The 27,448-nt window shown below is 38.4% G+C and overlaps 1 protein-coding gene across 8 annotated transcripts in view; it reads right to left on the bottom strand.

The window, feature by feature from the left end:
* Positions 1–27,448, bottom strand: part of fam13a (family with sequence similarity 13 member A) — a 67,648-nt gene that overhangs the window by 24,230 nt on the left and 15,970 nt on the right. For 7 of the 8 annotated variants that reach the window (XM_008419812.3, XM_081611314.1, XM_081611325.1 and 4 more), the window contains 7 exons: positions 26,690–26,840; positions 24,632–24,700; positions 22,972–23,052; positions 20,201–20,436; positions 7,831–7,872; positions 2,092–2,133; positions 1,810–1,995 (listed from right to left, as the gene is read on the bottom strand). In XM_008419812.3, coding sequence (XP_008418034.1) covers positions 1,810–1,995; positions 2,092–2,133; positions 7,831–7,872; positions 20,201–20,436; positions 22,972–23,052; positions 24,632–24,700; positions 26,690–26,840 — 807 coding nt within the window. Of the gene's footprint in view, positions 1–1,809; positions 1,996–2,091; positions 2,134–7,830; positions 7,873–20,200; positions 20,437–22,971; positions 23,053–24,631; positions 24,701–26,689; positions 26,841–26,954; positions 27,023–27,448 lie in introns of those variants that run through there. The other variant, XM_081611326.1, reaches the window with a different exon arrangement.

Genomic DNA, 27,448 nt, shown 5'->3' with positions numbered 1-27,448 from the left:
GCTGTTTAGCTTTGTGCTAATTCTATTTACAGTATATTTAATCTTAAAGACACTTTCTGCTTCACTCCTCTTCAATCCACATGTCGGTGATCACTCAGACATCAACATGGATTAGCTCCTTACTGGTGTGATTCCAGTTGTTTTGACTGGATAAAGTCTCAGTAGGGAAGCTTTCCACACAGAGGAACATTTTTATACTTTGTCCTTCTGCTGGTGAAAACAGACAACAGAAACTCTGAGGTCAGTTTTTGTTAACAAAAAATAGAGCTAAAGATATTCAGGGGACCTGCCATGCAAAATTCACCATTTGCACGCATTTTAATTTTCTTTTACTTTCATTTTGATCTCAACTGCTTCTAATAATAATAATAATAATTAAAAAATAGCCAGTCATTTTTTGACAATAATTCAAAGTTTTTTTGGTGTCATCAACTTGTTTTATTGCTGTCTGCATTGTACAATGGCTGCTGGAAATGACAAGTGTTTTGTTGTTGACTTACCATCCAGAAACCACTTCCTGCATTCCTGTTGATTGTGCAGGAGGCTCTACTTTTGCTTTTCAAAGATGTACAGTTGTATAATTGTGCATCAATTTGCAGCCTTTTGTGTAAACGGCTTATTTGGATTTAAAGTGACAGAGGCCCTGAAACATCTTATTCTGAAATGAACTCAAACTAGACAAACTAAAATCTAATTATCTAAGAATGATTTTGTGCAAAGAATGTAATGAAATAGTTCACATGCATATCCCAACCTGTGCAAGGAAGTATAAAAGTAATATTTACTGTAAGTATTAAGTTAACCTTATTGGGGAAAATGTCTTAAGTTTGGGAGTTTATCTTGTGATGTATTTACTGTTAACTGGAGTTCACTTTTGCTTTGTACTAATTTTAGATTTTTTTTAATGTTCTAATTCGAGTAAGATCAGGAATCTTAGATCTCCAAGGAATAAATACAAAGAGTTAAAATTAATGGAGGCAGCATGAAGGCACTGGATTCAAATCCTGGCCTGGAGTCTCTGTGCATGGAGCTTGCATGTTCTGCAGATTGATTTTGCCAAAAAAGAGAGAAAAATATCCAATATGCCTTCAAGGTTTCGCTGTCATGTGGTTTACATGTTATATATATGAGATACCAAATTGTTTGGTTATGCCACTGACAGAGTATTTTGGAGTGGAGCTCAGTTTTAATTCATGTCCCTAATATAAACTTACTGTGCTGTTTTAGGGGGTGAATGAAATAATTAAACAGTTTTTTAGGGAGCAAATGTTGGATTTTTAATGCTAAAAGAGACGATTTAAATTTCCCTTTGGGCCACAGTAAGACCATGAATGTCCTGAAGCGGCCAGTTGTGGTAGAATGTATTAATTAAACTACCAATCTGCTAAAATTTCAATTAGTACTTCTTAAAATTTAACTAATTTTGGCTTCACACTGATGTAATTTGATCCTACACAAATGAAGACGTGATTTGACTTATACAATAATATTTAAGCATACAAATGTTAGATAAAGTTTAATTTATTTGCCATCTTAGTATCTAGAAGGCCACATAAATTGTTATGGCTGTCCGGATTTGGCCCACGAGCCTTGAGTTTGACACCTGTGGTGTACAGGCAGCAAAAACACAGATTAGATATCATTTTTCTTAAAACGAAAAAAAAAAAAAAATCAAAACTACTTATTTGAGTTTCCTCATAGTTACTGAAAATAAAATGTGGTTGATCTGTAAGAAAGAAAACATTTCAGCATATGTTACTGAAATGAAATCTAATTTCATGCTGGAAGCGTCAGTGTGGCAGATTGTACCGGTTTCTTTGTCTGAGGCCTTCCGCCTGCTGCTCCCTCTGCTGTCGACGTCTCTGTCGCGCGGTTGGCGCGGTTCCCGTCAGGCTCGAAGGTCGCGAGGTCAAGTCACAAGCCACCGAATGCTGATCTGCTACGTCAAAAAGGTGCTGCTCCACTGCTGAGCGGATGGTCTGATCCAGAAAACTCCTGGGAAGAAAAATGAGGCGGTTAAAAAAAAAATCATTAAATTCACAGCAGTATGCTGCAAGTTTTAATTGGATTTATGTGCAAAAGACGACTTACTTCACCACATCTGGCCTGCAGCGGACAGGAGAGAGGTGGTTACTGAAAAGAAAGCAAGTGGGGAGAGTTAGTGCTGCAAAAACAAACGGTCACCACAGGTCAGTGAGCAACACTGAACCCCCCCGGAGGCCCGAGTTCGAGTCCTGCGTGATCCAGAGTGTTAACTTCAGCTCAGCTTAAGGAGGTCCTGTGAGAGCAACCCTGCTGGTTTCTACACTCAGGAAAACAAAAACAACCCTGGCACAAGCGCCAGAAGATTTTTACACAACACAAACATACATAAACCGGATTTATTCTGCTCAGAGGAAAATAAATAATACATTTAGCTACGTTCACATCCACCCAAAAACGCTTGACGCACCCTGGCATCGAGGCAGGGTTACAACCGTTTTGGGTTTTTCTTTAAAGTTTAGTTTTATGTCATTGTGATTTTGTTTGTCTAATTAATTTCGTTTTAATTAGTTTTTAGAGTGTGCCTGCTAGTTTTTATTACTTAATAAATATTGTTTAGTTGTTATTAGTCATAGTGGTAGTTTTAGTTTTTTCATACTTAATTTTTAAACTATTGCATTGTGATTATCTATACAGCGATTGGTAATCAACACTCAGCAGAAGATATAATTTTCAAGAAATGTATCCAATTATTGTTGAATAACCAACTTATTATAGCGTTTTCTCCCAACTGCTGCCACCCTCACAAAAAATTACTTTACATCAGTTCAAAAGGTTAAAAAATAAATTCGAAAACACAAAAACAAAGAATATTACATGTATAATTTCAGCATTAGTTAGTTTCATGAACACATGATATAGCTCCAGTTAGTAATAGTTTTTTCCCATTAATTACCGTTTTTATTTATTTCAGCTAACAAAATATTTTCTCAATTTCTGTTTTTGTTATTTTGTTTTGGTATCTTTATCAAACAGTGACCCCTCTCCCCTACTTTAGTAGTTAAACTAACTGCTAAACGTGAGAGAATCGTTTAAAAATATCAATACTGATTATCGCATCGATACTGGTGTGTAAAGATCAATACCTCAGTTTCAGATTCCCTCTCAAGCTATATTGCATTTTCAACTCAGTAAAACAATCTTGCTTCGATTTGCTCTCGAATTATAATTTTTTTGTGCTTTTTTAAAATTTAGAATCAATACGCACAAATTTGTTTTGTTTTTCAATTGTTTCAGTTTATCGTGTAAATATTATTAAAGTATTTTGTAGATTCCTATAAACTTTATTTCAATTCTGTCTTAAGTTTTACCAAAACTAATTTAAAGGTAAAAAAAAAAAAGAAGTAGGAAGTTTGACGACATGTCATACTTAAATAGTAACTATTGGTTTTGGTATTGATATTGGTGATGACAAGTATTGCATTTACTTAAAACATTATAAGAATTACTAACTTTGAAGAGTTTCTTTCCAACGTAGACAGAAAACAATTTTTATGATTTTATCTGATCTCCACTAAACTCAGATATTAGAATTATGTTCATTTTTTGAATTTATTTAGATTGTTTTTAGCTTACATATGAAAATGTTAAATATTAAGCACATAAAATTCTTAGAAATGGTCCTTAACTTCCTCACTGCCTTAATGTCTGCCTGTCCTGGATACATTTCCCTCAACATACAGAGATATGGACAAAAAGCCTCCATAAACAGCCGTGTTGACAGTGATAGCACGGCTTGGCAGGCGGCCATGTCTGCAGCGCCGATAACAGGACAGATAATACCGGAGACAGCGAACAATTGGAGGTTAGTCAGGTGAAGCTCTACAAAATGACTTCTGGCACATGGAAATCTGTAAACGAAGACAGAGAAGAAGATCTGAAGAAACCCGGCGGTGTCATAGCCAGATAAGGAACGACTGAACTTCTGTTATCTATGTGCGAATGCAAATGGTGAAATACAGTCAATAAATGTCGGATCCAGATGTAAAAGTAAAAAAGTTTCTCCTCCAGAGTTGGTGGATTTCACCGATTATGTCACAGCGAGAACATTTTCAGGCCAACAACCTTAAAATAGCTGCGACTCAAACTGCAGCAGGTTAAAGCAACAGAAAGTGGTTTAATGGATCACCGGTGTTGACTCAAGCCTCGACGTTAACGCCAAGAGATCGTTTTTCCACACGCTTCGGGAATGTGGTCAATCATCCGTAAAGCCGGAGGTAACGCTGACGCTACAAGAGGTCATGTTTTAAAAGATTATTAATAATAAGATCTATAAGGAGGCAAGTGTTGAACCTTAGAGGACATCCGTAACACCCAGACTGAGCTTGGTGCCCAGATTGAACTCCGACATTATCATCCAACATTTACAACAAACACATGAGAACTTGCTTGCATGTGTAATGTACTCTCAAATGGAAACATACACAGTGTTGAATTAACACCCAAAAGTGTCTATATGTGTCCAAGTCAGCAGGTGTTAAAGTAACACTTTAGAAAGTGTTAAAAGATTGACACCCATTTTTTTGTTAAATTAACATTTGTCTATAAAACTGAAATGGGTTAAAGAAAAGTTAAACTTTCCATTTCTGTGTCGTGTTTTGAATATTTTCCACTGGATTTGATTGATATTGACACCTTGTGGGTCAATTATTTACTTTTTTAACACCACGTTATGTTTTGTGATCAACACTACACTGGTGTTACTTTTAATATATTTTAACACCAGCACCGTTGTAAATGTTAATGTGACTCTCTGTATTGTTGAATTTAACACCAGCTGACTTGGACACATATAGACACTTTTGGGTGTTAATTCAACGCTGGCATTTTTACTGTGTATTGATGAAGAAATATATTCCATATTGGCAGATTATTTCACTTGTAACAAGACATGTTCCCCATAAGTGAAATAATCTGACAACAGAACTAGAACTTTTTTATCAATACTAAGAAATAATCGACTCAACAAGCTGCTGTTTCTTCCTGAAAAGTTACTTCTAAGTTAGTTTTGTTATTGATCCAATGCCGAGTGTAATAAGATATTTGCACCAGAAACTAGACCAAAAATACTTGGTGAGGTTTTGTGTTTTGCAGTGTTTGAGCTGCCTTGTTCCTAAATAAACTTGACTTACATTCTCAGTCTGTAAATATCCTGATGCCAGACGCTGTGTGTGTATATATAGTCGAGGTGAGAATCTCGTACTGGAATTGAATTTGAACAACTGCTCGTACGGTTTGTGCTTAACATGATAGCAGCCAGTAAATCTATGCTTTTTTTTTATGTCTGCTTGTATGGCAGCCAATCTGCTAATGACATTAAAAGCTGAGAGAGGCTGCCAGTAAATGTCCGTCCAGTAATTAAATATCACGTTGCAGATATTCTTAAACAGCCCTCAGATTTATGCAGGACACCTGCTGGAGTTTTGGCAAGGCGGCCGCGGCGTTTGACAGCACGAACAAACGCTTCCAGCTGACTTAGCTCTGAGCTAACAGAGTGGGAAAGTTTCCTGGTGAGTTGGAAACGGGCTGAGTCACAACCTGCAGGCGGGAGAGGCTGAGTCAGCGCAGCGGAAACGTCACCAGCAGCAGCAGAGATGGGACCCAAGCCACGGACTCTCATTACAAAACGGTAAAATATGCACCGAGTTTCAGGCCACTGCATAATCAGCTCTGACAAAATTCTCCTTATTCCTTAACATATAAATAAAACTGTGAGCAAGTAAAGCTTTATATCTATTTTCTTAATTTAATAAAATAATAGAATATATTAATAGAAAAATTACAAGTGAGTAAACATTGATTAAATAAATTTGACATGAGGATTAATAAAAAACACATATATTAAAATTTAAGTAATATAAAATCTTAATAATAATCATAATAAAATATTAATACAACAATGAAAAATTAATAAACCAGGATTTTCTTAACGTCCCTTAAAAAAATATTCAAGAAAATTAAATTATAAAATTAACATAAAGAAAAATTATAATATGAACTTTTATATAGTGATAATGAAATGTGTTAAAAATTAATTATTGTATAGTAAGTTAGCCATTAATATAGATCAAATTAATGATTAAATAATTTTAAATATTTGATAAGAACATAAAAATAAAAATAGTGATTATTTAATCAGTATAAATAAAATAAAAGTAGTAATATCAGCATCAGTACAATGAAAATTAAGCTAAATATGTAACAATGCATTTGACCTGATCATTGCATCTTCACCAAATGACCGTTTGAATTTCAGCTTTTCCAATAGAAAGTAAAACATAGAAAATATTTATTTGTTGTTGAGAAGTTAAAACCAGTTAAACCCAACAAAAAGTAAAAAATCCCGACATGAAGTATTTTTTATCAACTTAATTTATCAAAAGTACTTAAGCACCAAGATCAATAAGTTGATCAGAAACGGTAACAATAGTTTTATAGCCATACAGTGAAATTGCTGAGTAAAGTAACCCGGAGCTGAAACGACGTTTGGCTTTTTGGGCTGAAAACACAAATTTCCAACCTAATTATAAACTAAAAACGTTCTGAATGGTCGTCTGAGTTTAATTGTGTCTTGAGAGATTAGACTGTAATTCGTCCACGTCTGGGACTTTAATTATCAGCTATTCCTGCAGAGTTTAAAAAAAAAAAAAAAGTTGACAATGCAGCTCTTTGTTAAGAGAAAGCTTAGAGATCGCCTCCTTTATTTGCTCCAACCAGCTGGATTACTTTGCAAACAAAAGTACGAGCGAAACAACGTCTTGGCTGCTCCGTTGTTGTTTTTAGAAGTTACTCGCCTTTATGTCATTACGGCTCCACGGCTTCCAGCTGAAACCAGTTAAATCCCCCAGCAGCGTTTACCAGAACACATCCGCTCCTCTGGTGTTACGCCACAGCCAGGTACGAGTTAGATAAACGGCAAAAAATAAATAAATAAATAAAATGTTGGTCTGGGATTCACGCTGTCGGGGTCAGAGGTCAAACCTCAAACCTCAACCAGAATGTTTTCTACCTGAACCTTAAAATAAATGTTTACTTTTTGTCCGTTTTGTACTAAATTGTACAAAGATTTACACATTTTTATTATGATTTTTGTTTTGCTTACGGAAGTCAATAAATTGATTAATTAAGTATGTAAGCTGTTTAGTTTGTTATTATTGGTTTATTTAAAACAAGGATGCAAACATCGCTAATAAAAACGCTTTGCACTACATGTAGCCTAAGCTATTTCCATCTGCAAATAAAACACTAATGTCATAAAAGTCTCATATAAAATCACTGCACAGACTAATAAAACTATATAAACTGCTCTGTAATTACTAATGCTAAGATTAGAAATGATTTTTGTTTTGTTTTGTTCTTTTACCCCAATGATCAAATCTCCTCAAGTTGGATTCTTCAGTATTTTTTGTGAAACATTATGAAAATATGTTTTTTATTGTATTGGTTTGTTTGTTTCTGACATTTTCTCCTCTATTTAAAAGTTGGATTCGTCAGTATTTTTTGTGAAATTTTATGAAAATATGTTTTTTATTGTATTGGTTTGTTTGTTTCTGACATTTTCTCCTCTATTTAAAAGTTGGACTCTTCAGTATTTTTTTGTGAAATGTCAGGTAAATGATTTTAATTCAACGAGTTAAGTGAAAATCAAAGCGTCTCGACTTGATATTTTATGAGGTTCTGTGTCTAAACATGCGGTAGCTGTGCTGTCAGAACCAGAACCAAACAGAACTGCCTGGTTCCTCGTTTCCTCGTGTTTCCATGACGATGAAACCAACACACAGACCTTACCTCATGTAGAACGGAGATGCTGGCCTCTCTTCGTCCTGTGAGCTGAAATACGATAAAAAAGAGACACATTTAATTTACCTGGCAGCAGAAGGATTTTATACACAGAAATGGCGTAAACCTCAACGACAGAGTAAAATGAGATAATTTCAGTTTTTGGGTTAACAAAATATTTGTATATTTGACATAAACTGTTAAATTATGGAAAATATTGTGACGGAAATTCAGGAAGAAAAAAACAAAACAGAAAATGTCCTGGTAACTTTTTGCCTGGATATTTTCAGCTTTTTTTTTTACAGAATTTCCGTCAGAAGTTTCCCGTAATTTAACAGTATTTTAGTTAAAATTTGTTTATTTTACGGAATTTCCAGCAGAATTTTTTTCCGTAATTTAACAGATTTTTTTCCCCGTAATTCAACAGATTTTTTCCCGTAATTTAACAGTTTTCTGTGTTTAAAATTTAACATATAAAAGCTGCTAAATTACAGGAAAAAAATCTGTTAAATTACGGAAAAAATTCTGCTGGAAATTCCGTAAAAACCCCCCAGAAAATGTACTGGCAGAAAATTACCAGGACATTTTCCTGTTTGTTTACGGAATTTTTTTTTTTTTACTGTGCAGAGTTAAAATAGGCAGATGGCTTTTGTCTGCAGAATAATAACGGTGCAAAGCTACAGATCTCTGCCTCTGGTTTCTATAATAAACCAGCAGAGAAAGTGTTGCCTCTCCAACATACGGGCTGCATTATTCCAGAACCAACACCAGGCTGTGCAAAATCCAAATACGTTTTATTTATAAAGCATTTAAAAAATCTGATTAACTGATGTGCTGTGCAGCCTGAAAACAAATCAAACCAAAACACTAAATATTAAAATGTAATGAAACAGTTAAAGCAGAATTAAACAAACTAGAAAGTCTGCAGTCACGTAAAAACAGAAATAAATAAAAAATAAATTTATGCTGTCAGAAGTCAGTGGAAAGGCCTGATGATCAGTTAAAAGCATTCTGAAAAAACTGAAGGCGATGAAGAAACAACTGACAGATCCCAGCATGGAATGTGTTAATCTAGTCGAGTTGTGATGAAACCGTGGATTATCAATTCAGGTCATGTTTTGACAAGACTGGTTCTGGTTTAGCAACTTGGTGGAGCTGGAATAAACTCTGCTGCCCTGTTTGCTGAACCTGAAACCTGATTGCAGGTTTACACCAACAACCTGTTTCTGAACGTGTGTTTCCAGATCACCAAGGTTTGGAGGAGGACTGTGGGAATTTAATCCCCTCTGTTTTCTTTTTACCGAAGCTTAGAAAATTCATGGCCACGCTTTAATGTTGTCAGTGGTGGTCACACTTCAGCTAACCAGGTAACATGCTAATAGCGGGGCTTTAGCATTTTCGCTAACTTTGAAAATGTTCAGCACACTTAGCTTCCTCTAACGTTTCCAGAGGAATTGGAAAGTGATTATTTACCTGCCTGCTTTGTAAACTTTCAATTGAACATCTGCGTCTTCAATTCTCCAAGTAGTTAGACTTTTATTTTCATGCTCTTATTTTGAAATGGGTGAACAATGTTTACGCAGCAGTTCTATTTCCTCTCCTCACGTCTCCACCCAAGTTGTACCCTGAATAAACAATTTAAAATCTGCTGATGTCCTGCTGCGTTCCTGTGGTCAGTCAGTCAAATTCAGCAGCAGTTAGCAAAACTCAACAACTATAAAACTGAAACCATGAATCACTTCCTAAAGCGCAACATGCGTAATGACTAATTTGATTCTGTTGAAGATTACATGCTATTTTCTAACACTTGCTATTTCATTGACACATAGTGATGGCTGAACTTAGTGCTTTAGCATTAGCATTAGCTTTGCTAGTGGAACTGGTGTTCCGCTAACTTTGCTAGTGGAACACCACTAACTTAGCTAACCACTAGCTAAGTTAGCAAGTTAGCTAACTTAGCAAAAGTTAGCTAACTTTTGCTAAGTTAGCAAAAGTTAGCTAACTTTTGCTAACTTAGCAAAGCTAACTTTACAGTTAGAAATGGCGTAAATCTCAACGACAGAGTAAAAAGAGATAATTTCAGTTTTGGGTTAACAAAATATTGGTATATTTGACATAAACTGTTAAATTATGGAAAATATTTTGACGGAAATTCAGGAAGAAAAAAACAAAACAGAAAATGTCTTGGTAACTTTTTGCCTGGATATTTTCAGCTTTAAAAAAATTTTTTTTTTACAGAATTTCTGTCAGAAGTTTCCCGTAACTGTAAAGCTAACTTTACAGCTTTACAGTTAACTAAGTGGAAGCTAACTTTACAGTTAGCTTTGCTAAACTCATCTGTGTTTATTGTAAATACATTGCCTTTATAGTATCTTTATTTTGTTCCTATTTCCTTAGTTTGGCACCAAATTAGACATTAACAACACAAATCAGTATAATTCTGATGAAAAGTATATATTCAGCAAATATTTGTTGGCGCTAACAGAATTTTGATACATTATTAGCAGTGCAACAACTTAGTTTCTCCAGTTTTAGAACGGAATAAAATAGAAACAGCCTTTATCGTCCTGCTAAGGAGAAATTCAGGTGCAAAAGCAACAGCAGATATAAAGTTCACACAAAAAGTTTTTAAAATGTTCTAAACAATCTATAAAAACTTTGCATATCTTCTTATATTTTATGAGGTTACTTAACTAAGTAGAAGCAAATTGTTTAGAAATGAGATTGATAAAGACTTGTGTCAGCAACACATGATGACATTATGCAACAGTGAGAGGAACTTGATGTTGGCACTAAATGTTGAAGTTGCTTAACATTCTCAAAAATCCTGGCACTCACACTGAAAATTTCATAACACCCGGGTCAGAGGGAGCGTCTTTAAAGTAAAATGTTATATATTAAAGATTTAAAAGATAGAAGAATCCCAGTCAGACTGATTTAGGCCTGTTTGAGTAAAGAATTACTCAGAATAAATACATTTGACACAGACGTGGATAAATCAGAAATGCAGAGAGGGAAAGATGATGGATGGGAAATCTGATGCCCTGCACAGTCATGACTCTCATATTTCTGTTAGTAAACAGCAATCTTTGCATTAAATATACAACTAACCGTACTTTTGTCTTTTGTGGTCGTGTTTAAGAGAGATCTGGTCATAAGGATGGGTCTTATTTATATTTGAAAGTCAGAATTTCTCAGTTTCAAGTCAGAAGAATCATTTCAAACACCCGTGAAGTCCAAGTTGTGGACTTGGAGAGCGAGACCAAAGACTCGTTCCTGGTGGCTCCATGTGTCAAAAGTTGTGCGTTTCAGTCATCAGTTCCACGCAAACAGTTTTAACAACAAACTTTGTTCCAACTCAGGTAAACAACCTCCACCTTTTCTGGCTGATTTCACTACAAATATGCACAAAAGAATATTCTCAATTGCTGTTTTTCGATTACTGTGAATAAGAAATTAAATTAAAATCCATCCATCCATTTTCTTTACACCCTTGTCCCTCAGTGGGGTCGGGAGGGTTGCTGGTGCCGATCTCCAGCTAACGTTCCGGGCGAGAGGCAGGGTCACCTGGACAGGTCGCCAGTCTGTCGCAGAGCAACACAGAGAGACAGACAGGACAAACAACCATGCACACACACACACATTCACACCTAGGGACAATTTGGAGAGGCCAATTAACCTGACAGTCATGTTTTTGGACTGTGGGAGGAAACCGGAGTACCTGGAGAAAACCCACCATGCACAGGGAGAACATGCAAACTCCATGCAGAAAGAACAGGGCCGGGAATCGAACCCAGAACCTTTTTGCTACAAGGCAACAGCTCTACCAACTGCGCCACTGTGCAGCATAAATTAAAATCACATTTCAATAAATTTGTTCACACGATAAGTCATTAAAAATCATGGCAGTAAACAGTTTTGTGAGATTGTATTCATAGTTCTGCTGCCGCAGCAACATCAGCCAGTAGAAACATCCGGCTGTCGGTCATGTGACTCATGTGATGCAAAAAAAAAAAGTTTCCATTGCAGTTTTGCGAAATACGTCTATTACGATACAGCCAAATATCACTTCATTCTGGAGCAAATTTTATTATATATTTTTTTAGAATCTGTAAATTTTTTTAGAAATTCCCATTAAGCAACTTTATTTTTGTAATTTTAATTGATCAATTCTATAATTAATGGAAACTCAGGTGGTGTGTTTGAGGTGTGGCCTTGAAACGCATCAACAGGTGAGTCTCTAATTAACTAAATTATTGTGATTTACCTTATCAAGAGCTTAAAAACTATGACATCATCGTCTGGGTTTGGCCAAATTGTTTATTAGGCATGAAAATCTTACAGCACGTAAATTACATCAGTCATGATTTTGACTTTTAACAGGTGGAAATAATGTTGTTAAACCTGCCAGACCTGAAACGGGCAAACTTTTCTCTGATTTGATGTCAGACAGAGAGAAAAACAGGAAAATAGCTTGTTATTGCGAGCCATAAGTGGATGTTTTGGTCCTCCGGTGTGTTTTTCTACATGCTGTACCTCCAGGAGGCTTACGGGAAGAGGCAGGTACGCCGAGGGAACCACCAGCACCTCCACAAGCTCAAAACAGAGGAATTAGGTTTCAAGTCAGGCGCAGATTGAAAGGGCCAGAGTTCAGCCAGCCTCCGAAGGTTTCCCCTTGAAACGACACAACGTACAGAACATGTGCATGTTGTTTGGATCTCAGCTGCTTCCACATTTCTCCGAGCTTCGGTGCCCTCTGCCCTCCGTACTCTTACCCACGTTATTAACCGGTGTTACACAGGCTGGCTAGCTCATTAAAATAATGCGGGCTGTCACTGTGCTGCCATGAATTGCAAAAGCGGAAATCCTGCTTACCCACTACCTCTGAAGGGATAAGGAGAAGCTTTGGGAGGCATGCTCGGAAAAGGACCGATCCCTACGGGAAGGCGAAAAGAAAAAGACCAAGAAGCCGGTCAACAGGGTCAAGCTTCCAGCTTTTCAACATTCTCAAAAGTGTTGGAAGTTATCGTAAACCTAAACCACTCCCAAATTCCTACGCTCGACTTTCTTGCGTTCATTAAAGTTCTGTAGGTTTTTTTCTAAAGGTTTTTGTTGGACTTTGATTGATTTTTTTTTTCCCAGTTCTTGTACTGAACCAGCACATTGAGAAGAACTTAAAGGGGCGGTATTATCTGCTTTCCAGCCACATGGTGTCGTTTTATAGCACAATCAAGTATCTACATTACCTTCAGTTTTTATAAAAATGCTGTATACACCAAATATATCAAACATGAGTTTTAAGAAATGTAATTTGTAATTTAGCGCCTTGAAATTGGGCCTCTGTCTCTTTAAGGAGCTCCTGGTCTTTCTGAAACTCCTCCTTCAGAAAGTCATCGCCACATGCCTCCTATATTAACCCTTTAAAAATACATTTACCAGTGTAACACTGAGCTGGCGTAACGAGCTCAGCTGAAGCTCCGTTCCACCAGGTGTTTGCTAATTGCTGCTGGCTAGTCTGAAGGAGCTGAGTGGGGGAAGCTTGAAAGCTTAGACACTGCAGCTCAATGGAAATCAAAGGTTTAAAATTAGTTAATCAATGCAATAATTTGACTCCTGTGAATGCCGCTGTGCATATTTCTGATCATCAGTACCAGAGAAACGGACAACTCAGCTTTTTTTTTTCACTCTGCTGCCTTAAGTCAAGTCAAGTTTATTTGTACGGCAACGCGGCAGTTCACAGTGCTTTATATCATAAAAACATCACAGAGTCACCAATTGTCAAGTAATAAACATCACATTTTGCCATCAGATTCACACCACAAAAACATCATTTAGTCACTTAGAAAACTGGAATAATGTTATATTTTTTGCTATTTTTTAGTCTGTTTTCAATGTTTCCAATAAATACAGCTAATAAAGCTTCTGTGAAATCTCCTACATTTTTAGTCGACGTCAAATTGACTTTTATCACGTTGACCTAAAATATGAAGCTGTGCAGCTTCCAGTGAAGGAGGGCGCCCACTGGACACAAAAGCGTTTCAGACGACTTAAACTTGTCGATTGGTTTATAGATATTAACAATTAAAGTAGCTGATATTTGCAACAGGACGGTTTAAGACTTTAGCATAGCGCGGTGGATCCCATTAACTGAATGACCTTCAGTTACTTGGATTCGAAGCATTTAGAAATCACCAGAAACTTTTATTCTGGTGAAAACACAAGAGATTAAAGGTTAAAAATAAAGAGATTCACAAATTAACTAGCCACTGGAAACCATCGCAGTACACGGAAAGCCGGTTTCATCCAGCCAGCAGGCTGTTGCTGTAAATACTGCTCTTGTCGTCGGACGCCGAGGCTTCCTGACTGACCGCCAACAATGCAGTAATATCAACAGGGTACCTGCATTCACACCGCGGCGCCGCGTTCCTCGCTCCCAGCAGTCTCTAAAGGGATTCTGAGAAATCCACTGGTTACAGCACAAGATTCAGCGAAGCACAGCGACTCCACACAGACGCCTCTATGCATCTCCTCATGAGAAACTCTGCAGCTCTACGGGCGAAACAAGATCTCTTTACATAGTAAGGTTTCTGCAGGCTGTTTGCTGGAATACGGAATGATGGAACTTTTTTGGTACAATCCTGGAGAAAAGTTTACACAAGCCAACCATTTTGTTCACAACAAAACTCTTCAATGAGTTTAAATTGACACCTGTGGGACCAAATGTCTGCATACATTCAGCTACGTCTTGGATGAAATCGTTAATTAAGGCCAGATGGTGATTATGACTGACTACAGCAGGTAGATCTTGTTTTCTGGGTTAATCTAATGGTGAGAACAATCAGAGATTCCAAGAAAAGCTGTGACGTTCTGAGAAGTCTTCCTAAAACAGCCGCAGATTCAGAAAACATCAAGTTATTCTAATGCCTGGTTCACACGGCAAAACTTTTATTCTGGCCTTTGTCCAAAATTTCCATCGACATCCTATCGATGGAATCTTATGTCTTAAGATTCCGACAATCTTAAGACAAAGTTCACCGTGTGTGGTGTGTTAGGAGTGATCTCGTCCCCCAATTGAATTTTACACTCACGCATGAAAATGGCTGCAATCAGGTACACAATCTTTGAAAAGCAGACGGTAAGTCAAAAATAAAGAACTTGTCTTTTCCAGCAGCCATTGTACAGAGCTTAAATGTGCTTGGGCTCTGTTTGGGTTGCTAGGTAGCAGGTGGAACTCTACTGGGGTTGCTAGGTAACGGGGCTGGGGTTCGCTGGGGTTGCTAGGTGAGGGAGAGTGCCTGCTTATTTTCCAGACACCAAAAAACACAAACTAGACTGTGGGCATTATTTTGAGTCCGCATATTAGAGAAAATCCCAAATAAATTCCAACTTGTGCATCTGATCCTTATTTTTAAAAATGATTGAAGTTTTGTTTTGCATAACCATGAAACCCTGGAAAAAGAACAACTAAAATAAATCAATAAGAGAACCAAAATTAACATAACCGCAATGCATATTGCATACTGGGCTCTGAGAGGAAGTCAAAAATTATGCTTTACAAATCGAGGAAAATCCCACGGTTAATTTGATCTCCACAGAACGAGTAAAGCCTGATCCAAGAGGCCGGAGCGGATCGGGATGGGGGAGTTCCTGGAATGTCGGGAACCTGTGTCAAATCGAACACAATAACAAAGCTGATAAAATAAGAATAAAACCCTGTGAACAGTGAATTACGGTTTGAATATCATGTAAAATTCATAAAACGTCTAAAAGTAAAATAAAACAGACAAAAAAAACCTTGTATAGCTGTTTGCAGGTATGCGTCTGACACTTAGCTATGAAAAGTAAGAGCAAGCTGTTATTAACCATGAGAGCAGCTACAGATATGAAAGGATTTCCACTGGTGGAAAATCATCAGGTGTATTTCAAAACCGCAGCTGCATAAAGCTGATTTTAACGCAGGTTTATGGAAGCTTTCCTTGTTAATGGAGTCAAACAAAAATCTCTGAGCCAAAAACAGCCACTAAGGATTAGAATCGAAAGCTTTTCTGCATAAAAACACGTTTTTCTTCCTCTCCTTACATTGTTTCACCCTGCGGTCACGTATTGGTTGGGGCTGCTGACGCACATCTCTGAGACGCTCCCGTCATCCCGGTTGGGGATCGGCGACCCAACCCGACTTATCAGCCAAAGTTTTAGCCTGTGAGGGAAGCCGCCCGAAGATTTCCTGACCCTCTGACACGGTGGAGATAACTTGGAAGTATCAGATTTGCTCCATCCATGTGCAGCGTGAAAGGCGGTCATTGTACCGAATCTCTGGCAGATATTAAAACCTGATTTGTTCTCCAACTCAACTTGTCTGATGACACAGAAGGAAAATTATTAGGACCTGAAAATCATTGTGCCTTGTTAATGAAATCGCACTCCAGTAATTTGCAAAGCGATTAAAAATATGTTTGTAGATAACTTTTTACAGCTTTGTACAACTGTAACCTTTCTGCAGAGCGTTAATGGACGTAAATCTAATCTTTGATTTAAGTTCTTCTGAATGTCGGTCAAAACTGCAACCGATCCTAATTTAAATGTTTCAGCAGGAGACACGGTGAAACGTCTCTGTCTCTCTCTCGCTTTGGGTTTTTCTCTCTGTTTTTGCTTTAATTGTGTCTTCAGATGTTGACCCAGTTTTCTTTATTAACGGACGCAGAGGCCAGTCGGGTTGTACACTGCAAAAACACAAAATCTTATCAAATAATTATGTCTCTTGTGCAAATATCTTAGTACACTTGAAATAAGACAAAACTAACTTATAGGCAACTTTTCATCAAGAACTAGAAGCTTGTTTTGTTTTAGCATGTTATTAGTGCCAATGCAACTGGTACTTTTTCATCAATGTTAAGGAATTATTGACTTAAAAAGAGTTTTTAACTTTTAATTTAGTTGAATTTTATTTTAAGTGTAATATTTGCACTAGAAACTAGACCAAAAATACTTGGTAAGATTTTGTGTTTTTGCAGTGTAATCCCAGTTTAGATGCAACCAGACTTACCATGCATTTTACCAGTGTCATAATTTTCCCCTCAGACAATTACCATTTTTAAACTATGGGTTGCAGAAATTTTTACAATTTTTGTTTTTAAGTTACTAGAATTTCTGCGAAACAAAATAAGCGTATTTGAACTATTTTAACATTTTTAAAAAAACATTTATGTCTTGTTTATATCTCCTCTAAAGTTTAGATATTCATATTTTAATGAGCATTTGACAAAATTAATTTCTGCCCAGACGTTTGGCCAATAAATTCTGATTTTGAAGAATTTTAATTGGACATGTTTCCTGTGAAATGGTATAAAATCCTTAACTCCATCTTTTTTAATCATTTTCAAAACCATAATGCTGAAAGTCATTTTTGAAAACTTATACATTTTTCCAGACCTGTAAAGAAACCTTGGATGTTTTTAAGGGGGCGACTGTGGCTCTGCGGGTAGAGTAGTCGTCTTGCGATCGGAAGGTTGTAGGTTCGATTCCAGCTTCCTCCTGCCACGTGTCAATGTGCCCCTGGGCAAGGCACCCACCCCCAAATTGCCTACAGAGCTGCATATCGGTGTATAAATGGGTGAATGTGACTCTAGTGTAAAGCGCCTTGAGTGGTCAAAAATGATCAGATAAAGCGCTATATAAGTTCAGTCCATTTACCATTTAAAGAAATTATTATTATGCAAAATTCAATATCACTTTGGGGGTGAGTTGGGGACCAGCAGCAGCTTATTTGGATTTACTAGAATAAAAAGTCGTCATCTGAGAATGATTTTGAGCAAACGATGAAATGAACATGTTTTGTATAGGCCATAGACCTTCTAACCTGTTCAAGAAAGCATAATATCACCTTTAAGCCACATTTTCTCAGGGATTTTTAGGCTTAAATTTACATCAGAATAAAATCAGTTTGGCCTGTAGAAAACCGAAGTGATCAAGAGGAACAATCTGGATTCAGCTTCGGTTATTACAGATAGAAACTAGAGATCAGCCCTGAAATCTGGGTGTAGTGATGAACTCTGACCTGAACCTTCAGAGTCACATAAGGACAGTTACAAAATCGGCCTTCTATCACCTGAAGAACATTTCCAGGATTAAAGGACTAATGTCCCAGCAGGAAACTCATCCATGTGTTTGTTTTTAGCTGCATTGTTTTACTGCAGGGCTGCACAGTGGCGCAGTTGGTAGAGCTGTTGCCTTGCAGCAAGAAGGTTCTGGGTTCGATTCCCAGCCTGGGGTCTTTCTGCATGGAGTTTGCATGTTCTCCCTGTGCATGCGTGGGTTTTCTCCGGGTACTCCGGTTTCCTCCCACAGTCCAAAAACATGACTGTCAGGTTAATTGGCCTCTACAAATTGCCCCTAGGTGTGAGTGTGTGTGTGCATGATTGTTTGTCCTGTGTGTCTCTGTGTTGCCCTGCGACAGACTGGTGACCTGTCCAGGTGACCCCGCCTCTCGCCCGGAACGTTAGCTGGAGAGGCACCAGCAACCCTCCCGACCCCACTGAGGGACAAGGGTGAAAGAAAATGGATGGATGGATGTTTTACTGCAACATTATCTTCACAGGTCTGCTTAAAAAAAATTTGATCCAAAACGCCGGTGTTGGTGTTTTCAGTAAAACTAGGAAGATAGACAACATCACCCCAGACAACAGTCTCTACACAGATAATAGACTTTAAAATACTGATGTTGGTTCTTAAAAATCTGCTGTTGTCACAGCAACCGTCTAGACCCCTCAGATCTTCTGGTTCTGCTCTGCATCCCCAGAACCAGAACCAAACATGGCGAAGCAGCATTCAGCTTCTATGCACCACAGATCTGGAACAAACTGGCTGAAAACTATAAAACAGCCGAAACACTGAGTTCCTTTAAATCTAGACTGAAAACCCACCTGGTTTCAAAAGATTTACTTCTGAAACATCGTAAGTGAAAAATTAATCAACATTTTGATTTGTAACGACGGAACTTGATAATCACTGACTTTGTATTTTTTTATGATGTAAAGCGCTTTGAGCTGCCTTGTTGCTGAAACGCACAATACAAATAAACTTGATTGATTGATTGATTGATTGATTGATGGTAGCAGTGCAGGTGTACTGCTGAGCCACCCTGATGCCCACTGCCAACAACAGGCGCAGCTGCAGCACCGCTATTCCAGGACTGGGGAAACTGGAAACCACTCGGCTCTGGTGTCAGCTTCCTATAAAAGGCCCTTTCGCATGCCGAATGCACGCCGACACCGGGTTAAGGATACGGCTCCGTAATTGCTGTCAGACATTTGAGATCCTTCACCTTTACCCTCGGCTGACGGGGCGATCGCAACCCATTTTACCAGAGACGGATCAGATTTTAGAGAGATGCTCCACTGAAGCAAACACAGAAACGATGCAACTTGCTGACCGAACTTCACAGAAGCTCTGATGTTCAGGAGAAGTTGTGGACATTTTTGAAAAGTTTCCCAGCAGCAGGCGACTTTCTGCTGGAATAAGAGGACAAACGTTTTCGTTCTGACGAGTCGAAAATGGAGGACGAGACGCTTGTTTCTATGGAAACTAAAACGCAGGTTTCCGCAGGATGTAAAGATGCTCACCTGGATAAATGTTTCAGCTAAATTCAAACTTTCTCCTACAGGTTAAGAGGCGAGAAGAAAAAAATATTCTAGTGAATCACAATCAGTCTATCAGTTAAAAATGCTAAAAAGAAAAAAAATATTTTAAAATAAAATTAAGTTGTACGTCTTTGTCTTTTTTGTGAATATTCGGCATATCACGTTGCACATCGGCTCGTTTTGCCCCCCGTATATATTTTAAATACTTTTTTGATATTCTTTTATTTAAAAAAAAACATTACTGGTGGCTAAGCTAAGATTAGCCTCCTAATATTTATTTATTTGTCTTAATTTGGTTAGTTTTATTTGATATTTTCCCTTTTTTTTCCTTTTTATGTTTTTATTCACCAATTAGTGCATATAAAACAAATATTACAAGCCACCAGTACTTATTTTTGTTTAAATATAAACTGTTGGAGTTTGGTGGAATATTACAGAATTGTTTAAAATAAATGTTTTATTTCTTTACACTGTATTTTTATCTTGTTAGTCACATCATTTAAACAGAATCTCTAGACTGTTTGAACAGAAAAATTGTTTCTGAATGGAAAAATCTGCAGATATTTGCATCTATTTATGTTTTTCCTCTTCAATATCTCAAAAATGTACAATGCATGTGTGCAAAAAGCTGCTATGTCTTCCACTTTTTAAAAATTTATTCAGCGTTTTCTCATTGTTTTAATATGCATAAAGATCTAAACATGTAAAACATTCCCTGAATGTCTGTAAATCCACTCACTGACCTGCTGAGGCCCTCCGTGCTGCCAGAGAGGCTGAAGTCGACATGTGGGGAAGCGGTTCTGGAAGAGCCCGGTTCTGGCAGAGGCGACGTGTCCGTCACCTCCGGGCTTGGACTCCTCAGCTCTGAGGTCAGAGGTAAAACTATCGGTATGGAGAAGGACCTTGTGCTGGGCGACCCTTGAGGCTGTCTTTGCTGACAAACGACTTGAGGCATGCCGTCGTTCCTCCCCTTTCGAAGCTGATTGACACAGAAAAGTTACGTTTTTCATGCATCGCAAGGCATATTTCACAAAATAAACCTGCAAAGTTTGCACATGAGAAGTTAGAAAAAGAGAAGAGCAGTAAATCTCAAAGGTTAGTCAGGTTTCTGTCTTACCGTTCTGACCCTGAGTGGGTATATATTGCGTGAATTCCCAACTCTTGTGTAAGAAAAGAAACGTAATCTGATCACAGCAACATTTTGAATGTTTCCTTTCTGCATTTTTTGGGATCACAACCAAAAGAGACTTAAAACGCCCTCTTAGGATGATAAAGAGCTTTCTCCCCCGTTATCGTGTCTGCAGAGCTCGGATGTTGCTGCACATTAAGCCCAACCGGCGGCTACAGAGGATGAAAAGGGTTCGACATCAGCAGCTTAACCATCGATAATGCTCTCCGACATCCAATGCTAAAAGGCTCGTCTACAGATAAACAGCTCATTGCTGAATTAAAAGGCTTACGTTTTTGTTCCTCGCACCAATTATCAGAAAAGCGTTTCCGTTTGGGCTGTAATTTAATGGCTTGTTTGAAAAAAGAAAAAAAAAAACGTCACCGTAGCGTTCGTTCAGACATCCAGCCACCTAATGGGGCTTTTTCCAGCACAATTAGTAGCACAAACTTCTTTAGCTGGACCTCATATGGATTTTGCCCCTTGGAGCTTTTGATTGATTTGGCTCCATTAAGAGAAAAAAAAGCGAAAAAGAGTTTGGACATCAGCTTGTTTTTGGGAGGGGTTGGAGTTTGTGTCATCACGGGAAAGAGGCATCATGGAGGAAAAACAGGTGATGGAAAAGACGGCAAAGATAAGGAACTGCTGTTATAGCAGATTTTTATTTTAGATTAGATTTTATTTTACTTGGAAAAATGGAAAAATGCACAAAGCATCATCCCGTTAAATGATTTAATGGTTTGTTTTCCAGGTATAGGATGCAGGTGTGGATACTCAGCTGGAAACCAAACTACGTTTTGTCTGAACAGCAATGACTCGACTTTTCTTCTCATCTGAATCCTCACTGTGATTGGCTCAGTCAGAGCAACAACAAGCAGGAGGTCAAAGGTCAGATGGCGAAGAAACCTGACACACCAGGGTGAAAAATGTGACCTGGTTTCTAAGCCATGTCACTTTAAGGCGTATTTTGAAGAAAGAATTAAAAATGTGTAGCTAAAAACACAAAAACTGAAGAGCGTCGAGATAATTCAACAAGGTAACAGAGCGACTGATTGATAAAGAAACTGTGTGACTTTGGTCAGCTTTCGTTGTTTTGAAAGTGCTCTGAATGCATTTTGACTTGACTTGACCTTACCAATGACCCTGTGACCTCTGCTGACACCCAGGATGAAAAACATGCTCTTTACGTTTTTCGCACAAAATCATTCTCAGATGAGAGTTTAGCCTGCTCAGTTCTGCTATTTTCCAATCGCACATGAAAATGGCTGCAAGTAGATGCGCAATTATACAACCGCACATCTCTGAAAAGCATAAGTGGAGCCTCCTGCACAAGCATGCAGCAAGTGGTTTCTGGATTGTAAGTCAACAGCAAAACTCTTGTCTTTTACAGCAGCCATTGTAGAGCGAACAGAGCGGCAAAACCAGCTGACCAAACATGTTGGGGCTCTGTTTGGGTTGCTAGGTAACGGGGCAGTGTGACGTAACTAACAGGAGTTTTTTTTCCAGACATCGGAAAATAACTTATTGCCAAAAAAACTGCAAGTCTTTTTTTTTTTTTTTTTTTTTACTGTTTAGCTGTTTTTAGAAGCAGTAAAAACCCAAATGGATGAATAAAACCAAACAAAATGTGAGTTTAAGAACAGTTTTTATACCAAACATGTTTGCACTATGTGACAGGAAAACACATAACACTGCTCCTTTCAAAGATATTAAGGTATATTTGGTGGTTAAACTATTAAAATAGGCCGTCATGAACATTTTTCAAGGGGGTTGTAATTATTATATTTAAATATTATTATTTGGTTGTTACATTGCACTGTAGAATGTCCTGATTGCAAACTTTTCATATTCTCAGGGATTGCCTGCTGAAGGAGCTGAGCATCTTCCCTCAGTCGTCCTTTCAACACTTGTTTTGACACACAAATCTGCACTAAAAGCTGCCGTAGAAAGATCATTTCAGTCTAAAAAAGGGAAGACGTGCTTAAGAAGTCAACAGGATTTTACACACCTTAAAAAATTGCTCTACTGACCTCCTGGAGCCCAGAGCTCAGTTTCTAAAACATAAACAGGACGTTTTCAGTGAGATCTCATCTACAGCAGCTGAAAGCATCTGTAGGGCAAACTGGAGTCTGTGTTTTTCTCCTTCTGCAGATAATTGAGCTCTTGTTTCCTTTATTGAATCACGTCATGTGACCGAGGCCACGAGCATCGCAAGCCGTCTGACAGACGACCTCAAGGCTAATCAGCAGCGAGGAGCCCCAGCAGATAAGAAAGAAGAAAGCATTCAGAGGAAAACCGCCTGAGAAACATAAAGTTAATCAAAACTGACATGTTTATTTTACACACCTTTGTCTTCTTTGTCTTTGGGGTTTTGGTGCAGCTTTTGTTGAGATGTTTCATGTCTTCAAGTGAATTTAGAAGCTCAGTCTTTAGGAATCAAGAAAGAAAACAAATGTGTCATTTGTAGAGCTTAGAAAATATGTATTTTTTATTATTCATCATAAAAATATCACAAATTTACTGCATTTGTGATACTGCAATTTACTGCATTTGTGATATTGCATACTGCAATTTACTGCAAAATGATAATTGTCCAAGTTGGGGCTATAAGTAAGACCAACATGTGAAAGAATGGCATGAAGTAGATTTAAATCAGCTGACTGTTATAACATCTATAAACTTATAAAAACTGAACTTGACTCCTTACAGGGGACATTTTCCAAAACACGTTCAGGACGCATTAATCAGTCACACAGATCACATGTCTGGGTTGTTATGGACTAGGTAGGATGTTTTTGAAGTTTCTTAACATGAAAACATGAAAACTGCGTTACACATCACACACAACGGGATAAAATAATCAGAAACAAATTTAAAGTTTTGAAAGTTGTAGAAATGTTTCAGATTTTGTAATGTTGGCTTACACTTTAATTTACTTACAGCAAAGCAAAAAGCAAAGACCCTTAGCAGCAACAGAGACGTTACAACATTAGAGTTTCTTCTTTAATTGCGATTAAAAACTCATAAAAACTTAAATTGGCCCACTTTTGCAACTAGCTTACTGCAGCTTGTTTATTGTTGACCTTGGACCTTTGGGGGTATATTTTAAACATGTTATTACGGACCTTGGTTTTAAGGTGGACAGTGATTTTAAATTGGACAGCCAAATCAGAGCCGTGGTTAAGTCCAGCTTTTATCATTTAAGGCGATTGGCATCAGTGAAATCTTTTCTTTCCAGGCAACATTTTGAAACGGTGATCCACGCTTTTATCTCGACTCGACTGGATTACTGTAACGCACTTTATCTGGGAGTCAGTCAGTCGCTGCTCTCACGTCTGCAGCTGGTTCAGAATGCAGCTGCTAGACTTTTGACAGGAACTCGGAAGAGGGAGCATGTGACCCCTGTCCTGGCCTCACTTCACTGGCTGCCTGTATATTTTAGGATTCATTTTAAAATTCTTTTGTTTGTTTTTAAATCACTGCATAATCTTGCCCCGGCTTACCTCTCTGAGCTTCTTCACCCCTACGTACCCTATCGGTCACTCAGGTCAGCAGATCAGCTGCTCTTGGAGGTACCAAGATCCAGGAGGAAGCTCAGAGGGGACAGGGCTTTCTCTGTCATAGGTCCTAAGTTATGGAACGACTTGCCTTTGCAGGTCAGAGAGGCCCCTTCACTGTCCACTTTTAAAGTTCGTCTTAAAACCCATTTATTTTACTTGGCTTTTAACTCCTGCGGGATCTAGTTTTAGAGTGTATGTTTTTGTTTTTAAACTGTAAGAGTTTTTATTTTTTTTATTGTGCTGTGTTTTAATGTACAGCACTTTGTATCAGCTGTGGTTGTTTTAAAGTGCTTTATAAATAAAGTTGGTATGGTATGGTATGGTATTTCTCTACTTTTGGTTTCAGTCGAACTGTACATGGAATATGTCACATAAAAGCTAAACCAGATCTGAGATGCGCTATCATAAACGGGTCAGCCGGTCCAGAACAGAGTCAGAGAACTTACTTCTTCTATCTGTGGAACTGGACTCAGATGATTGGATGATTTCTTTGTGTTTTCCTCCTCTGACTTCACCTAGAAAGAGCAAAAATAGCTTTTATAGGGTAATTTAACATGCAATCATATAAAAGGATGAAATCTTTTCTTTGGACTTTATGCAGTTTTTTTAATCGCTTTTCTTTGACACCTGATAGGAAATTGGTGAAAAGCAGTTCAAACCTGACAAAAGTCTTCAAAGTTTTGCTTTGCAGATTTATTAATGACGCAGGAGTCTAAACACAAAAACACATGTATTGTATTTCCTCCCAGAAACCCCTAGCAACAGCCAAAAATAGATGCGACGGTCTGCAGCCTTAAACACAGACCTAAACATGAGAACCGTCAGGCACAGCATGGATTCTCAGGCGTTTTATTTATTGCTACGGCTAAAAGGCGAACCGGTGAGCGCCTGCTGCGTTCAAAGACTCCGCCAGGCTGCCAGTCATCTGCGTGTTCAGGTGGCAGTGTGTGGGTGTAAGAGGATCTCTGTCGGCGGAGGGGATTCCCAGGGGTCAGCGGGGTCGCTTACTGGTATTCACAGCGTCGCCGCTGCAGTCGACGCTGGTGATGCTGCAACTTTTAATACTGATGGGTTTTTTCTTGCTACTAGAACTGAAGGTGAAAAAAAAATCACAAACGTTTTGAGGTTTTATGAGGATAAACAGCCTCAAATTAAAGACGAAAAGGATTTGCAGGTGATGTTGAGGCATGCGTAGAGAGCACAGAGGGTCAGGTCAAAGGTTAACTCAGACCTCGAGGTTAGAGCCTGATGGTCATGTGACTGACGCTTATACAACCGACGCATTGTTCAAGTCCAGACACTGAGCTGAGAACCTTCCAACCAAAGTTGGAATGTTTGGCTCTGACATAAACTTTAAAAATAAAAACGCAGGAGATGATTGAATGTTTGTCATTTTGTTTCGTAGTAACAGAAACAGGAAGGAGACGCAGAGCTGATTCCTGAGGAATTCCAACACATCCAGCACACCTCACCACCGTCTCACTGACAGAGAAGGAACTATGAGGCTTACATAAGCAATGTGATGATGTTAGCTTTAGATACAATTTATATGCAATGGATGGATGGATGGATGGATGGATGGATGGATGGATGGATGGATGGATGGATGGATGGATGGATGGATGGATGGATGGATGGTGGGTGGGTGGGTGGGTGGGTGGGTGGATGGATGGATGGATGGATGGATGGATGGGTGGGTGGGTGGATGGATGGATGGATGGATGGATGGATGGATGGATGGATGGATGGATGGATGGATGGATGGATGGATGGATGGATGGATGGATGGATGGATGGATGGATGGGTGGGTGGATGGATGGATGGATGGATGGATGGATGGATGGATGGATGGATGGATGGATGGATGGGTGGGTGGGTGGGTGGATGGATGGATGGATGGATGGATCGATGGATGGATCGATGGATGGATGGATGGATAGATGGATGGATGGATTGATGGATGGATCGATGGATGGATGGATGGATGGATGGATGGATGGATGGATGGATGGATGGATGGATGGATGGATGGATGGATGGATGGATGGATGGATGGATGGATGGATGGATGGATTGATGGATGGATGGATGGATGGATGGATGGATGGATGGATGGATGGATGGGTGGGTGGGTGGGTGGATGGATGGATGGATGGATGGATGGATGGATGGATGAATCATGGTTTTGGATCCTGTGGCCCGTTTGTTCTGCTTCCTGCTAATCGCCTCCAGCTGTTTTTGATTAAATCTCCTCTGGAATCACCAATCAGAAAAACTTCAGACTGGAAACAGGAACGAAGCTGCAGGAGCAGCAAATGTAAATCAATAGGAGGAGACAGAAAACATTGCTGCTCCTGCACAGCTCTAATGGATAATCAATACTCAGATTAATTCAGCCTGGCGGTATTTAACTCATGATTCATGAAAAAGATCCTGATTAAACTTCACGCGGCGCCCAGCCACCAATCTGATCCATAAAAACACCAGCAGCTGCTAACAACACCTGGACGAGGCTGAGAGTCGAGCGCTCCTCCGTCTCGTCCTCTTTGTTCGGACTCTCGGCCTCAAAGATGCAGCTGTAGTTCTGGATGAACTGGACCATGATCTCATTGCAAACATTTTGATCCTTCACCGCTTCAGGACTGGGAGCAACTCTGCAAAAACAAACAAATGACACAGGCTTCAGTTCAGAGTGTTTAAACTAGGGATGCATGGTTTATTAGATTAAAATTAGTTCCAGTCCATCAACTAATAATGTCTGTTTAGACCTTTTTCTGTGTTGTAGTTTAGCCTCCATCCACAAGGGGGCGAGGCTGGTCATTTTTTAAGTGGAGCCAGTTGGCAAGTGAATAAAGATGGAGGAAAGAGGTTCCAAACAGAGTCCATCCAGTGTGTACAATCAACAATGCCATATTAGGGCCATAGTAGATAGAAAAATGAAAGAAAAACATTTTTGCCAAAAAAACTCACAAAATTTTTGATTAATGTCAGAAATGTTACATAAAAAAGTGGTAATTTCTGAGTTTGAAGAGTAAAAAAATTCCTTGAAAAAAATCTCAGAAATTTTGAGGTTAATCTCAGAATTTTTCTAGGAAAGGAAATACGAGCATTTCTGAGTTTGAAAAGTAAAAAAAAAAAAAAAAAAAAAAGGCTAAAAAACGCAGAAATCTTGAAGTTAATCTAAAAAAAATTTTCTTGAGAAAAAACTTCAGAGTCTCAAAAGTCAAAAATGTTTAAAAGTCAAAAACATTCTGAGATTAAT

Source organism: Poecilia reticulata, chromosome 1 (assembly GCF_904066995.2).
Source record: "Poecilia reticulata chromosome 1, P_reticulata-male-v2, whole genome shotgun sequence".
Lineage (NCBI taxonomy): Eukaryota > Metazoa > Chordata > Actinopteri > Cyprinodontiformes > Poeciliidae > Poecilia > Poecilia reticulata.
The sequence above is the reverse complement of the archived record's forward strand: the minus strand, read 5'-3'. Positions and strand labels throughout refer to the sequence as shown.